The 16228-nt window shown below is 49.3% G+C and overlaps 2 protein-coding genes across 5 annotated transcripts; both read right to left on the reverse strand.

The window, feature by feature from the left end:
• Positions 1 to 1824: 1824 nt before the first annotated feature.
• On the reverse strand, positions 1825 to 5207 carry LOC118075486 (caveolin-2). 2 transcript variants are annotated; one of them, XR_004691377.3, is made up of 4 exons: positions 4752 to 5207; positions 4232 to 4419; positions 2918 to 3143; positions 1825 to 2715 (listed from the first exon to the last, which is right to left on the reverse strand). XR_004691377.3 is itself a non-coding variant. In XM_035097495.3 (3 exons), exons 1-3 carry the CDS (start codon positions 4902 to 4904, stop codon positions 2993 to 2995), a joined length of 492 nt encoding a protein of 163 aa, XP_034953386.1. In that variant the 5' UTR covers positions 4905 to 5207; the 3' UTR covers positions 1825 to 2992. The 2 variants fall into 2 exon arrangements, 1 of the variants encoding a protein (XP_034953386.1); XM_035097495.3 differs by having other exon boundaries at positions 1825 to 3143.
• A 2492-nt stretch (positions 5208 to 7699) lies between these two features.
• AVPR2 (arginine vasopressin receptor 2) lies at positions 7700 to 15618 on the reverse strand. 3 transcript variants are annotated; one of them, XM_035141041.3, is made up of 3 exons: positions 15355 to 15618; positions 11156 to 12011; positions 7700 to 9310 (listed from the first exon to the last, which is right to left on the reverse strand). In XM_035141041.3, the coding sequence occupies exons 1-3, from the start codon at positions 15364 to 15366 to the stop codon at positions 9108 to 9110; spliced, it is 1071 nt and encodes a 356-aa protein (XP_034996932.1). In that variant the 5' UTR covers positions 15367 to 15618; the 3' UTR covers positions 7700 to 9107. The 3 variants fall into 3 exon arrangements, with proteins under 3 accessions (XP_034996932.1, XP_088514565.1, XP_060124797.2); XM_088658439.1 differs by having other exon boundaries at positions 11156 to 12102; XM_060268814.2 differs by having other exon boundaries at positions 15339 to 15618.
• Between the last annotated feature and the right edge of the window lie 610 nt (positions 15619 to 16228).

Consider the following 16228-nt stretch of genomic DNA (forward strand, 5'->3'; position numbering starts at 1 on the left):
TGGGCCATTGGTCTGATCCAGCAGCCTCTTTTTATAACATCTGCGACAATAACAAAACCACAGTGGTGGGCAGCAACTGCTGACATTAAGTGCAACTGTACAGAGCTATAGAAGGGCTCCCAGCCAAGTCAGAGACATGGCTGGGAAAGAGAGGTATGTGCTCGTAATGTTACCCTTGCACGCAACAGGCTTGCTGCCAGCCAGCGTTTTAAGGGGTACCATGATGATGGGCATCAGCAGCTGAAGCATGCAGTGTTCCTGGCAGCAGCGTGCAAAGGAAATGTGGCGTTTTAAGGTGTGGTTCCTGGCACTATCTCTGTCACCTATGGGTATTAGATTAGTGAGGGGCTGCAGGAGAAGACAAAGAGACTCCTACTGCAGTTTTATGCCCACTGGAATCCAGCGGGTCTTACATCTGAGCAAACTCAAGATTGAATTGGGCTCCGTCTCACACAAGATGGAGAGGGGTGTGAATTGCAATCTGCAGATTCTTGTTAACTTCTATCCGCCCACCAGTCATTCCTCCAATACCCTCCAACTGCCCTGTTTTAAGTGGGACACTCCCGGATTCACACAGGCATTTAACAAGGAGAAATGTAAAGTACTACACTTGGGCAAAAAATAATAATGAAAGGAACAAATACAGGATGGGTGACACCTGGCTTGAGAGCAGTACATGTGAAAATGATCTAGGAGTCTTGGTAGACCACAAACTTGACATGAGTCAACAGTGTGATGCAGCAGCTAAAAAAGCCAATGCAATTCTGGGCTGCATCAATAGGCGTATAGCATCTAGATCAAGGGAAGTAATAGTACCACTGAATTCTGCTCTGGTCAGACCTCACCTGGAGTACTGTGTCCAGTTCTGGGCACCACAGTTCAAGAAGGATACAGACAAGCTGGAACGTGACCAGAGGAGGGCAACCAAAATGGTCAAAGGCCTGGAAACGATGCCTTATGAGGAACGGCTTAGGGAGCTGGGTATGTTTAGCCTGGAGAAGAGAAGGTTAAGGGGTGATATGATAGCCATGTTCAAATATATAACAGGATGTCATATAGAGGAGGGAGAAAGATTGTTTTCTGCTGCTCCAGAGAAGCGGACACAGAGCAATGGATTCAAACTACAAGAAAGAAGATTCCACCTAAACATTAGGAAGAAGTTCCTGACAGTAAGAGCTGTTCGGCAGTGGGATTTGCTACCAAGGAGTGTGGTGGAGTCTCCTTCTTTGGAGGTCTTTAAGCGGAGGCTTGACAGCCATATGTCAAGAATGCTTTGATGGTGTTTCCTGCTTGGCAGGGTTGGACTGGATGGCCCTTGTGGTCTCTTCCAACTCTATGATTCTATGATTTCCTGCTTCCGTTTGGATCCAGGAATGTCCTGCTTTCCCCCTCCAGCACCACCGCCACTCAGCTCAGGGAGGAGGATGAGCCAGCCAGCCGAGCCTCTCCATGGCCGCCACTGCCAGCCTCCCCCCCCCCCCCCGCTGCTCCTAGCAGCTGCTGCCACTGAAGCCCAGCCCCACCACTTTTTCTCCCTGCCACTTCTGTCTCCAGGTCAGGGCTGACCTGGGAGTGGAGGTGCAGGATTGATGCGGCCGTCACAGCTCCCTGGCATGCTGGAGCCCTGTAGAGGAGAGGCATGGCGCTGCCGCCGCTCCTTTCTCCTGTCACTTCTGCCCCTAGCATTTTGATGTCCCAATTCCAAAGTCCTCTGCAGCCCCTCTGTGAGGCGCAGAACCTTTTCCTCCTTCATCCCATCCCTTTAACACCCACTTGTGCCTGGCTTGCCAGAACAGAACCGAAAGAACTCCAACACAAGGGGAAGCAAATCAACTTTTCTGTTTTATTAAATAAGGGGGGGGACGACGCCGACAGAGCTTTACATCTCAGCTATTGCTGTGGGAGGAGGGGCTGGAGGCAGTGGAGGCTGCCCCCCACAGAAAGGACCACATCTTCTCCCAGAGCCCAGCGCTGGGTCTGGAGTTGCCCTAGTCTCCCGACTGTGCAAAATGTCAGAAGGCGAATCCCAGTGTTACTTTTCCTCGAGGAGATTCTTATGTGGGCTGTCAGAGTCAGGGTAATAATAATAATAATAATAATAATAATAATAATAATAATAATTATTATTTATACCCCGCCCATCTGGCCAGGTTCCCCCAGCCACTCTGGGCGGCTTCCAACAAAACATTAAAACAAAGAAATCCATCAAACATTAAAAGCTTCCCTAAACAGGGCTGCCTTGAGATGCCTTCTAAAGGTCTGGTAATTGTTATTCTTTTACCTCTGGTGGGAGGGCATTCCACAGGGTGGGTGCCACTACCGAGAAGGCCCTCTGCCTGGTTCCCTGTAACTTGGCTTCTCGTACCGAGGGAACCGCCAGAAGGCCCTCGGCGCTGGACCTCAGTGTCCGGGCTGAATGATGGGGGAGGAGACGCTTAGGCCAAAAGTGGTTGGACTTCAGCTCCCATCAGCCCCAGACAGGATGGCCAGTAGCCAGAGACTGTCTTGTGTGCAAAGCCAGGTGGATCCCCATCCCTGTCTCTGAGATACTAACCAACAGATGAGCCAGCTAGAATCTCAGGGACAGAGGAGGGTAGTTTTGAAATTTCCTCACCTATTATTATTATTAAAAATTATACCACCCTTCATCCAAGGAACACAGGGAGGACCATGGAGAGCCCACTCCTAGAATAATGTGGAATTCTTTCTGCAGGTCTGGACAAAAAAGAGAATAGAAGAATAAGAGAATAGAATACGAATGTTTCATTTTGAGACTTCTCTCTGAAGCACCATTTCCCTCATCCTCTGGCCTCCTTGTTTTCCTTCCCTCTGACCTGCTCCCTCACCCACAATTCCCCTTTTCTGACCCAAGGCTAAAAGCTCCCTGTGAGCTCTACTCTCTGCTGCGAAATCCAACCTGTTTAGTGGCTCTGAATGAAATGGGAAGGAAAGTCTTTGGCATGTGGGTCTTGGGGGAGGAGGCGCCTCTGTGTCACTTCTGAGTAATGGTGAGGTAGATGGCACTGCAGCAGCGGCCCAGGCTGGTGAAAAGTGGGGCCACCACAACATCCAGGATGCTGGCCCAGAGGGTGCGAACCGGAGGCATTGCCATTGTGCAGAGCTGGATACAGGGCATCACACACCTGAGGGAGGAAGAGGGGGAGAGATGTGGCTGGCAGCCTCCAGGAAACAACAAAGCATCCCAACATTTAGACTCCGATTAGGCAACCTAAGGGCCAATATATACTCACCTACAGCATTGTTAGTAGAAATGCATGAACATGGGTAACAGGTTCATAACTTTCAATGGGTCTACTTTGTGTAGGCCTAGCACTGGATACAACCCTGCGTGCAGCCCCAGACACCCCCAGAAGATGCCCCCCATTCTTCCAACTTTTTTGAAAGAAGGAAAGCTCCTTTTTGGTTCATGTCCTTGTTTTCTTGGGTCCCACCAAGTGACCAATTTATTTAGCATTCTTTCTAAAAAAAATTGAGTGGAGGTTATACAGCTTTCTGTCTTCAGATTCCTCCATTCCTCATACAGTATCAGTGTTAGGCAGGCAGTACTTATCTGCTCCCCCCAACTAGCAGAACAAGGACATCCCACAAACAGTAGGTGCTTCCAGATCTAGTGTCCTGCTATTTTGCAGATCAGATTCAGTCACATCCTGGCAAATTCAGGTTGTGCAATTAGAAGTGGATTTGGCAGTCACTTCTCTTACACACAAATGAAGACCCCAAACCCCTCACTGGTGTGTGTATAAATACATGTGAGTGCTGGACATGCATGTGGGTTGCGACACATACTTTAACACCAACTCCCTCTGGGATAAGTATTTGGCAAAGTGTCTTTTAAGAGATTTGTTTGCCATTTGTTTGTCTACTCCCTGAAGCACCCACAAACCTACAGGACAAGTCAAAAGTCAAAGTGCTAGAAGAGCCTCTGTCCACCTGGTGCCCTCCAGACATTTTGGACTACAACTCCTATCAGCCCAAGCCAGCAATAAGGCTGATCGGAGTTGTAGTCCAAAGGGCCTGGAGGTTGGCAAAGTCTGTGTTAGAGTAACACAGCCTCCTCCTGTTGGCCGTTCCCCCATGTAACCACTAGAATTAGCCTTGCTAATGGTCAATGAATGTGCAACCAACTGGAAGCAAGAGGCTGGTCATGAGCCAAGGGCCTTGGCAGAGCCAAGGGGCAAGAGGAAGCAGAGCAAAGGGGGCAGACCCTCACCAGATGTGCAGGCAGCCTAGGCAGGCAAAGAGAAAGCCCGAGAACAGGGAGACGGGCACAGCACACAGCAGCGAGATGATGCGGTAGCACCAGAGGCGCGAACTCTCAAAGACGATGTCACTCCAGGTCCAAACCCGGTCAAAGCTGCGAAACGAGGAAGGCTCAGCAAGGATGTCGGAGAATTCCAGCTGCCGGGAAGAAGAGGGGAATCTGGTCACTGAAGATTCTCCAGCGAAGGGAGAGAATTTTCTGAGGCAGAGCAAAGCATCCTGGGATCAGGAGGACCCATGCCGTTTCCTCCTGTGTAGTTCTGGGGCATGTAAGGAGCAGCAATCAGCAAATGGGGTGGAGAAGAATCGGTTGTGCTGCAGGTGAAGGGCTGGGAGGAGTTTGAGCTTGAACAAGGATACAACTCCCGCCATGGGTGGGTAGGAGAGAGCTGCGCCCTTAGATTTTAGGAAGTCAGAATTTAGGCATCCCCACCCTGCCACACATCAGGCCGGTTAGCTCCCTTTGTTACCTTAAGGTGCTGGTTGATCCCACGTGGGTCCCGAGGGTCTGCCTTGGGTGGTGTGTTGATAGTGGACTGCAGGAACATGGGAGATCCTGGCTCCTGCAAATGAGGGTCTTCTGGATCCAACTTGCACTCAATCAGGTAATCGTTATTGATCATCCTGCTAGGAGGGAGAAGATCAGCACTCGGAGGCACGGCTGCTCTCTCAGAAGGGGGAATCCAGTAACGCTGACAAGCACCTCTTTATAATTCTGCCTCTAACACTTCCTTTTGTTGCATAGGCTTCGTGTTTTACTGAAACTGTCTTGTCTGTTCTTATTTAACCTGCCTGCCCACTCTTCACTTGCACAGTATTTCTCTCCATCTGTGTGCAGGAACTTGACTCCCGTTCTATTCTCAGCCTTGGCCAACATAGATTGGAGGGCGAGGGGAGTTGAGGAGGGAGGATCTCAGCGGCTGCACGCCCCCGCCTGGTATTTGCAGCCATGGGGTTAGCTAGATGCATTGGGACAAGGGGTATAAATATGCCACCGTCCCAGAGTTCCTTTGCTGAGGAGCGGAAATGGGGAAAGGCGGCCCAGCTAAATACAGTGTATGCAAGCACAGGGTATTCTTGGAACTGGGAGAAGAATGGGGCGCAGTGGGTCGCAGCAGCAGGGCTCAGAGCCAGGTGAATTAAATAGGGTGTATACCAATGGCAGATAAATGGGACCTATACCAGGGCACCATCTAGTGGCTCTGAGCTACCATTCAACAGGTCAAGAGATCACACAGTGCACAGTTTTGCCAACTTTCAGCAACACTCGTGGGACCAAAACTGCAGGAATCTGAGGCATTTTGTGGCATCTGAAACTTTCCTTGGGTTCTATAGGACTGGGATAAAATGTTGGCATTTTAAAGGCTTCTGCTGGATTCTGGGAGACCCAAATGAAGCTGATGATGAACTGCATCACTTTCCCCAAACCCATAGGTTGCATTGGACTCGCAGGGGGCTTCCCGATTCAAGGTCCACACAGTCAGAGAATTCTCATTCTCATAGGACAGTTCAGTCAGTAGAGCGTGAGACTTTTAATCTCAAGGTCCTGGGTTCAAGGCCCATGCTGGGCAAAAGATTCCTGCAATGCAGGGAGTTGGACTAGTTGACCCTTGTGATCTCTTCCAACTCTACAATTCTATGATTTTATGATTCTATGAATTGTAGAGTTGGAAGGATTCCTGAGGGTCATCTAGTCCAACCCTCTGCTGTGTGGGAATCTCAACTAAAGCATCTACGACAGATCTAACCTCTGCTTAAACACTTCCAAGGTAGGAGAGTCCATGACCTTATGAGGGAGTCCATTCCACTGTTGAACAGCTTTTACCACCAGAAAGTTCTTCCTGGTGTTTAGTTGGAATCTCCTTTCTTGTAATTTGAAACCTTTGGTTCCTTCCAGAGGAGGAGAAAACAAGCTCACACCACCATCCATGTGACAGCCATTTAGATATTGGAGAATGGCTCTCCTATCTCATCTCAGTCTCCTCTTATTCAGGCCAGTGGTTTTCTCTGGGGCTACTCAAGGGTACTGGCACCCTTTTCTCTAGAAGAAAAGCACTGATCCAGACTAATCATACCCAACTCCCTCAACCATTCCTCATAAGGCTTAGTTTCCAGACCCTTGACCATCTTGGCCACCCTCCTCTGCACATGTTCCAGCTTGCCAATATCCTTCTTAACTTGTGGCGCCCAGAGCTGGTACCTGCATTCCAGGTGTGGTCTGACCAAGGCAGAATAGAGTGAGACTTGGCAGGGCCCTTCATTGGCATCTGGACTGCATTTAGGGGGATACAGGCATTAAAATGAACAGGGAAACCTTTCCTTATGCAGGTGTTCCTCATGCACAACAGAGTCCCACAGAGTTTAGGGTAGGATAGTTATAGCTTTAACTCACTGTGTATTCCTCCTGGGAATCTGAAGAATGTGAGAAGCTGGAGCCCTCACCCAGCCTCCCTCCAGACATCCTTTTGATACTGCATTCATGATTATTTGTGCTCTTGATGGTATCAGGCCAGGGATGCCAACTTGAATGAAATAATTTTGGGGGGGAGAGGGCAGGTAAGCTGCGCCCTGCATAATCGATCACATAATGCGGTGCGCTCACACCATTTGAATGGCAACGCCCATCAACTTTGGGGGAGGCCTCAAGTATTTTATTGGGCATGCAAAGGGACCTCAGCCCCTAGGAGTTGGCTCCGATGTATCAGGTGGCTATTCATGACCCTGCTTTTAATACTATTTGTGCCTGCCAAAGCTTTGGGGAGGACATACAGCTTCATTTCCTGCAACTTCCAGCTAAAATTCTGCTTTTTGTTGTGCTGTGTTGGGCTTTTGTTGTACCCTCTGGATAATAATGTGGTAGCATCAGGGAAACGTCACAGAACAATGAATAAAGCAGAATAAATCCACCGCCATTATTGGGTCAATAACATCTTGCAGAGTGCACCTGCAATAAAGCACCTGCCTGGAGGGGACATGTCTTTGCGCAAGGCTGCCCAACGCTGCAAGGGGACCCAGGTGGCGCTGTGGGTTAAACTACAGAGTCTAGGACTTGCTGATCAGAAGGTTGGCAGTTCGAATCCCTGCAACGGGGTGAGCTCCCGTCGCTCAGTCCCAGCTCCTGCCAACCTAGCAGTTCGAAAGCACATCAAAATGCAAGTAGATAAATAGGGACTGCTCCGGTGGGTGGGAAGGTAAACAGCGTTTCCGTGCGCTGCTCTGGTTCACCAGAAGCAGCTTTGTCATGCTGGCCACATGACCCGGAAGCTGTCTGTGGACAAACACTGGCTCCCTCGGTCTATAGAGCGAGATGAGCGCCGCAACCCCAGAGTCGGACACAACTGGACCTGATGGCCAGGGGCCCCTTTACCTTTACCTTTTACCCAACGCTGTGTAAGTAATTCATTCAACTAGCAACTTGTTTTTGTTGCCGTTCTTTTAAAATGATTTTTATTGAAAATGTTTAACAGAAATAAAGAACAGTTATTTGGGTCAAGTCTGCAGCAGCACATATAGTCGCCATCTGCAACCGTGTAATGCAGCCACCTCAATAAAACTAGAAATTATGGGAGGGAGGGAGGGAGGGCTGTGGGAAGTAGGGATGAGGAAGAAATTTGATTCAGTTTGCATTTAAAGGTGGATTTACCTATTTCACGCTTCCTGAAACAATACATGACCCGAAAAGCAGCCATCCTTCAAAATCCACACTTCTCCAAATTTTGCAGGGCCGTTTTCCAAGTTGATTTCTGGTCTTCCGTTCTTATGCCCTTTAGGTATATGACTTGCTACCTCTGTGGTTGCTTGTTTGCCTTTAAGACAGTTTGTTCTCTGAAGAGGAAGGAAATCCAGCTCCTCACCAGTTTAACATGGGGTGCCATCCAGTGGTAGGTTCTTCTGCAGAAGCCACATTGGAATAGAATAGGGTTGCCATACGCCTGGAATTTCCAGGACCCAGCCGGCAATCAGCCCTCGTAAACAGCTTCCAGCAATATGGCAACCTAGCAACCAGTGCTGGAAATGTAGCTCAAAAAGCTCAACAACTTTGTGTCTGGATTTTCAGGTTTTGAAATATGGCAATCCTAGAAGAAAGGGCAAGCACCTGTTGGGCCCTTGGATCAAATCAATGGCTGATATCTAATGCTAGTCCTACTCAGAGTAGACCCACTGAAGCTGATAAACATGGCCAAGGGCTCGTCCACACTTCCACCTGTCCTGCCGCTTTCCCTGAGAAACCTGCTGTTTATTGATGAATCAGAAACAAACGTCCATCGGTTTTTCTGTGAATTGACCATTTGTTCAGATTCTGCGGTAAACAGCAGGTTTCCTGGGCACTTCTTTTGCTCTATGGTAGGGCTGCCTCTCATCTTGCACCTGCCCCTTCTAAGCATGAAAAAGAGAAAATCGTACAAAAGATTAGGATGTTTCACTTAAAAGTGCTGCAATGTTTAATGTGGTGGCTTGGTCTAATCCAGCCTTCTCCAACCTGGTGCTTTCCAGATGTTTTGGGCTGCAACTCCTACCTTCCCAGGATCGCACCAGGTTTATGAAAGGCATTACTTTACAGGTTCCAGGGGGCACTGAAAACAATGGTCTTCCGGTCATGCTAAGTGTCCCTACATCCTTGGACTTTGCTCTGGTGGAACCGGCTTCTCTGTTAAGCTGGACATCCTTCCACCTATAGAACTGGCTGGTGAGAGAGTGGCTCTCCTCTTTGGGAGTTTCTTTTGCATCCAGATTTCTGGTCAGGCTCCAATGCCTTTGAAGCCACCGTTCAGCAGAAGGAACATATTCCTTGCTAGGTGCACCATGGGGGTCAGTGGCACTCTGGCTCAGGAAAGGGCATCCCGTCCCAGGGAGAAGCTGGCCGTGAAGGTGGAGTCCTCCTGCAGGGAACTAATCTGCTGACGGGCCAGTCTGGGACAAAAGATTTGACCCAGCTCACCCGAAATACTGCTGCTAAAGGTGGCGTAGACCCAGGGGTTGGTGCAGCTGTTGAGACTGGCGAGGAGCATCAGCAGGGTGAAAGCTGGACCTGGAGAGGAGAAAAGGAGCAAAGATCAGTTCTGGGCTGTTGGCACAGCCTGGGAATTGCAAGAGCTCAGCCATGGGACATGTCCCGGAAGACAAAGAATAAAGGCACCTCTGAGAATAGATAGAGTGCAGTTTCCCCAACACTGGGTAACCGCAGCCTGCTCACATGTTTTGGGGCTTCCAGGGGAGGCAATGTCGTTCCCAAAGAGACCTCATATCTCCCTAGCTGAAAACCATTGTAGGGAAGAAATGTGATCCTGTGTGGGATTATCTCTATCCATCTCTCTACGTCTGGCAGGAAGTAAAATCCTTAAGAGAATACACCTTGGGGGCTGAGACAACACCCTCCAGTTCTATTCCCTGCCAGCTCCACTCCACCTGCACCATTGCTCTGCTGGTGGCTTTAACTGGCCTGTGAACCATCTTGCTATATCTTCTCAAAATGAAAAGCAGTATATAAATTCCTTTTAATCCTCCTCCTCCTTATCCTTGCTTGTCCCCAACTCCCAATGGAGGGTTCAGTAGGACTGTCTGTATTAGGCATAGAATTTAAGTAATATGAGTCCATATGCTGTGCTTAAATTTCATTCACAGATAATGGAATTCAATACAGTGCATGCAACTGCCAAACCCAGTCACCTGCCTTTTGCCATGTGATGATTTACCCTGAGCCCATGAAAACATTATTGCAGGAATCTTTGGTCATAGAGCAGTGAGATAAGAGAATAGAATAGGAGGCAGCAGGTAGATTTATAGGCCATAAATGGGATCCAGCTGGCCAGGCTGAAACTCTGGAGCTTGTTGCAGGCCCCAGCTGCACACTGACAGTCACCTCCACAGCTACCCATGGGGAGTCCTTGATCTGGATCATGGTAGTGGTGGTTAGGCCCCTACCAATCATATTTCAAGCGCAGATGTATTTCACATCCAACCTGTTCCTTGTAACCATGATCTCTGCTACATGTTCCAAAGCATTGGCAGCCCTGCTACCACAGAATAATAATAGTGCAGGGTGGGGGGGGGGAGGAAGAGAGAAGGAAGGAAGGAAAGAAGGAAGGAAGGAAGGAAGGAAGGAAGGAAGGAAGGAAGGAAGGAAGGAAGGAAGGAAGGAAGGAAGCAAGCAAGCAAGCAAGCAAGCAAGCTGAAGCGGCGGAGTGGCGCTGCCCAGGGCTAGGAGGGCCCTGGGCAGGCTGGCCTGCGCCCCCTCCATTTTGGCGCTCTAGGCGATTGCCTAGTTCACCTAAATGGATGCACCGGCCCTGTGTGTAGCTGTGTGTGTGTTTATTTCTTTTAAAGAGTAAACCATTTTTTCTTAAGCATGCTTTTACATATGTGAAACATAGCCTGTAGTTTGGATCCATAGTTGTAGACAGAAGGAAGTAAAGAAGTGGCAGACCTTTCTTTTAAAAGCAAGAAAAATAGTGTCCTAGCTGTAACCTTGACCTTTTTCATGTGCCCTTGTTCTGCTGCTCAGCATACAATAAGAAGGAAGGAGGAAGGTGGTTTTAAGGGCTCATCCACACTTACCACTTGCCCCGTGCTTTCTAGGCACAGCTCTGCACTTTCCTGCTCCTGGTCCAAGTGATTTCTTTTTTTGCCCTCCCATTTCCCCCAGGAAAACCCACTCTTTAATGCTGAATTGAAAGAAACATCAATTTAGGTTTGGGGGGTGGATTGCAGTTTGTTCCAATACAATGGTAAAGAGGGTTTTTTTGGAGGACGGGAAGCACTTGGATCATACCTGAAAAGCCCAGATCTGTGCCCAGAAGTGCGGGGCAAATGTGTGCGTGGATCAAAATGCTGCATAGTCTGGAACCTGACACCCTAATGCTGGTGCACGACTCACCATCTAGGGGGGCCTGAGGATCCCACACGGACCACAGCTGGACTAGGAAAAAGGGGGCCCAGCAGAACACGTAGATAAGCACAATGGCTAGGGTCATCTTTGCGGTCTTGGACACAGCACCGGAAATGGGGGAGGGTCCCTGCCGGCTGTCCCGGCCCCGCAATGCTCCTTCTGGGCCCAGGCGCAGGCTGCGGTGGACCTCACGGAAAATCATGGCCTGGCAGGTAGCAATGAAGAAAGTGGGGAAGACGAAGACCATCAGAGTCACCCACGTGACATAAGCCCGAACTCCCCAGGGCTCTGCAAAGTGAGCCCAGCACTCGTGGGCTCCGCTGGGCAGCTTGGTTTTGGAGAAGATGAAGAGCTGTGGGAGGCTGAGGAGGAAGGATGCGGTCCATGCTGCCACCACCAGGCGATGCCAGCTAGCTGGGCCCTTCCGGAAAGCCAGCATGGGCCGGCAGATGGCTCGGTGGCGGTCGTACGTCATGGCCACAATGACGTAGGAAGAGGCAAACATGCCAACCACCTGCAAGTACTTGATGGCACGGCACAAGACATCGGGGCCCTGGAAGCGGTCGGTGATGTCCCAGATGAGCTGCGGCAGCACCTGGAAAAGAGCCACGGTCAGGTCGGCCAGGCAGAGGTGGCAGATGAAGCGGTGCATGGGGCTGGCCCGGTGAGTGCGGCGGAAGAGGGCTCCCAGCACCAGCCCATTGCTCAGAGTGGCTAGCAGGAAGATGGAGGCCAAGATGGCGATTTCCACTCGGGCTAGAGCGTCGTCACGGTCGTCAGATAGAGGGAGGGATGTGTTGGAGGTGGGGACAGGCAGCGTGGAAGAGGCGTTGAGCATTTGCTTCTGCAGAAGGTAAGAGAGCGAATGGAAGGGAACAACATCCAAACAACATTATGGTATACACCCATTAATCCAACTGCCATGCCACTCAGCACTACAAAGGCAAACACAGGGATGAAACACAGACGCATGATTAAATGGTGTACTCATGCAACTCAAGGGTACACAGGGATGGAATCAAGGGAAGGATATTAGTCTAAATTCAGCTATAGATCTGGTTTATTGCAATACAAGGGTTTTTTTTTGGAGGCAACACTTACTTCCCCAACATAGTGCCCTCTAGAAGTTTTGGACTACAAATCCCATCATCCTTTGCCATTGATGATGAATGTTGTAATGCATGCAGAATCTGAATTAATCAACTCAGAAGCATAAACAGAGAGCAAGTATAACAATCCCTAAATAGGAATCAGCAAATCTGCCAACTTTAGGTTCCCTCTACTTTTCTTTTTCTCAGTTGTAGCAGTCTGCTATATTTCCACATCAGTTTGTGATTTTTTAAAAGGTCCTTGTGAAAATTCATTGGCATTTTAGTGTGAATTTCTCTTAAGATATAGAGTCTTGTATGCAACTTAGCCTAGTATACACATTTCAGCAAAGCAATCTCCCCTGATGCAACAGATTTCTGCATGCTATTTTAATATTTGCACTTGTATGCACACTTTGCCCTAGCATGTGCATTTTTGTACCCCGAACATGGCCAGAGAATAGCACTGCAAAATTTGAGGAGGTGCGAATTTTGAAGGGTGCCTGTGTTTTGGTTCAGAAAGTGTGAAGTAGGCAAGTCCACCTTAAATGGGAACTGAATCCAATGCCTCCCCCATTGTTACCCCCAAATCACTGCTTGCCCCGTAGCAGCTGAGCAAGCCTGTCTCCATGCCTGCCTGGGCCCTCAGCACAGTCTCCCGTCCAGCCCAGTATCCCATATCGGCTCTCCTGCAGGCCAGGGACAGAATGTTTGGACACTCATGGTGGTCCAGCAACCAGTCTCTTCTTTCACTTCATGCTTCCGACACCAACAGCCTTGACCTCCTCAACTGGGAATGGCATGCTTTTCATATTTGACAGATTACAAAACAAACAAGCCTAGCTCGGGTGTTTTACTGAAAGTGCATTTGTTGGTATTGTAACGGCTGCCTTGTTTCGTTTGCATGGGTTGTTTGCTAACTCTCAGGGATGGTTGACTGATGTTTCCTCAGCGGGAGCTAATGGCTGGGGACGTTTCCTGAATGCGCAATTGATCAGTGGGGTGGGAGGGGAGCCCAGTGCACTGTGTGTGTGTGTGTGTGTGTGTGTGACTATGAACAGAGAAAATCAGAACTGGCCCAAACTGGAATTCAACTGTTGCTCTTGGGAAATCTGATACAGGATTAGCCTGCTGTTTAACACTGTGTGAACACTAAGAGTCTGAAGTGGATGGGGCTTGTTCTCCAGCCCAGAATTCCTCTGTTCACATTGCTTTGCGATCCTGACACACTAGAGGGGTACGGAGAGTGAACTTTACAAGTAGTGGGGGTCTTGACTGCCTCCCCTCCTCAATGTCTCCATGCCCCATTGTGGGGCATTTGTTTTTGTTTCCTTGTGTGTGCACTATTTTTTAAATCAATATTTAGGATGAACATTTTCTGAGATACAAAATTCCACAAAGTTGGATTTTTTTTTAAAGTGTGTGGTCCTAAGCCCTACCAGCTGCCCATTGGTAAACCAGAAAGGGACAAAAATCTGCATTTTAAAATAATACACCCTGCCCCCCCGCCCCCCGCTCAGCATTTTGGCACAAATGTCTCCTAATTTTTCCATGTGATTTTGCCTAAGAAACACGTTTTTTTGCAAACCAGTTGCCTTTTATATATAATTTTAACAAATACAGTAAATGCTTTTTAATGAGCACATAAAAAATGGCTGTAGACATTACTTGGCTGGAGAACTGCACTGCAAAATTCATAGAAGTGTGCATTTCAAAGGATGGTTGTGTTTTGGAACACACAAATTAGCCAAGTAATTTATGAAAGATAACATAAATTGAATCCCCCTGCCCGTCACTAGTTACAAGCCACCTTAGAGGCCACTGGGCCAGGGGTGCCAACTTGAATAAAATACCGGGGGGGGGGGCAGGGCTAAGTAAGCCCTGTCTTGCATAATTGATCACTTGATGCGGTGCACACACACCTGCTGAATGGCAGTACCCATCAAATATTTTATTGGCCCCTAGGAGTTGGCTCCTATGCACTGGGCAATGTGAACAGCAGCAAGATGGTTTTCCCTGGCAAGTGTTCATAATTTCACAGGGAAATGCAGCGGCGTATGAATGGACCCAGGGACGCAGGTGGCGCTATGGGTTAAACCACAGAGTCTAGGGCTTGCTGATCAGAAGGTCGGCGGTTCGAATCCTTGCGACAGCGTGAGCTCCCATTGCTCGGTCCCAGCTCCTGCCCACCTAGCAGTTTGAAAGCACATCAAAGTGCAAGTAGGTAAATAGGGTGGGAAGGTAAACGGCGTTTCCGTGCGCTGCTCTGGTTCGCCAGAAGCAGCTTTGTCATGCTGGCCACATGACCCGGAAGCTGTCTGCGGACAAACGCTGGCTCCCTCGGCCTATAGAGCGAGATGAGCGCCGCAACCCCAGAGTCGGACACAACTGGACCTGATGGTCAGGGGCCCCTTTACCTTTATGAATGGACATGGCTAAGTTGGAGACAGCAAGTGATGGCATTTCTCCCCCAGCCTTCACCTTGCAGATACATAGATCAACTGCTTCCTTAAAGTCTAATGGTACCGCTATCCCAAAGAGGATATCATGTAGCTGCTGCCTTGTAAGGAGTCAGACATTGTCAAGTCCATCCAGCCCAGTCCTGCCTATCCAACTGGTAGCTCTCCAAGGTCACAGGCAGCATGGATACCCACCAACCAGAGAAGCCAGGGATTGAACCTGGGATGCTGCATGCAACACAATTGCGTTATCCCCCTCTTTTCCCCATAAGCAACTGGCTCCTCCATAACTTTCCCCAGATGTAGTTATAATTCATTTGCACTTGGGGGCGGAGTGTTCACGGAACACCTAATTCTACAAATGCTGATGAAGAGATCCTGTTCCCAAGGCCAGCCAGACATGTGACAAAGTCCTGGTTTATCATGCCCCACAGGTCAGGTCTCTCCATTGCCTGCTATACTGTCAACTTGCCTCATAGAAAGGTTTCTGTAGTGGAGTAAAAGAGGGGGCATTGCAGGAGTGCCCAGTAGAATAAAATGAGGGTGCATGGGGCAGACAGTGGGGCTGGACTCTCACTGAGAACAAGAATGCAAGAGCAAACTCAGGCCACCTTGGTGCGTTACCTGTTCAAGCAGTTACCTTGTCATCCATGGTCAGAGCATCAGCTGGCAAGTAGCTTCAGAGGTGAAACCTCACCATGTTTGCTGCCCACAGCTTGTTTGTAGAACCCAGCAGGGAAAGAGAAGCTGTGGCCCATTCAAAGAGATGCTGGATACATCCCTCTTAGAGGCATCTCCTGAAGCCCTCCAAGTTCTCTCTCCTGAATCTTGGCAGTGAGGATGCTGAAATGCTCCTCTCAGGGAGAAAGTTGGTGAGAAAGTCCGTGTATGAGTCTTGGGTAGCTAGGAGGGAGGGAGGGAGGGAGGGAGGGGCAGAGGAAGGGAGGGGTCCAGTGAAGGGGAGAGGGCCAGTTGAGCCGCCCTTTTCCCACCCCCTGGGCAACACAGCTGACACAGAACTTGACCTGGTGCCAAACACACTGACTCTGCAATGGGTGGATTCTCTCTAGAGGGAAGGAGAACCTACAGGAAACAGGACGAGCAGCAGGAGAAGGGCTGGTGGGCCACCAAATGTGTGAACGGTTGGAACACAACATGGACCTCAGTGCCAACTTCACCCCAATTCTGTACTTGGAAACCTCAACATCCAGAATGGTTTGACTTTCGTGTGAATGTATTGGGCCTCCTAGGACCAAAGCATTCTACCTCCAAGCCCCTCATGCTCTAACCAATAAGACACCACTTTCCTTCCAGGGCAGTCCTGTGCATTTTATGACCCACACATTGTGTAGGCCTGAACTAAGGCCATCCCCTTGTTTTCTGGCAAACCTTGGTGTGTGTACGCTTTGGCTTTTAGCAGCTCCATGACAGCCAGGAAATCAGAGGGTCCGGGGAAAAGCCACACCTGCTGAATACTCTGCCTGCTCCATGCAGCTATTAAAGGCAAAGGAGTC

The sequence above is a fragment of the Zootoca vivipara genome, chromosome 15 (assembly GCF_965207765.1).
Source record: "Zootoca vivipara chromosome 15, rZooViv2.hap1.1, whole genome shotgun sequence".
Lineage (NCBI taxonomy): Eukaryota > Metazoa > Chordata > Lepidosauria > Squamata > Lacertidae > Zootoca > Zootoca vivipara.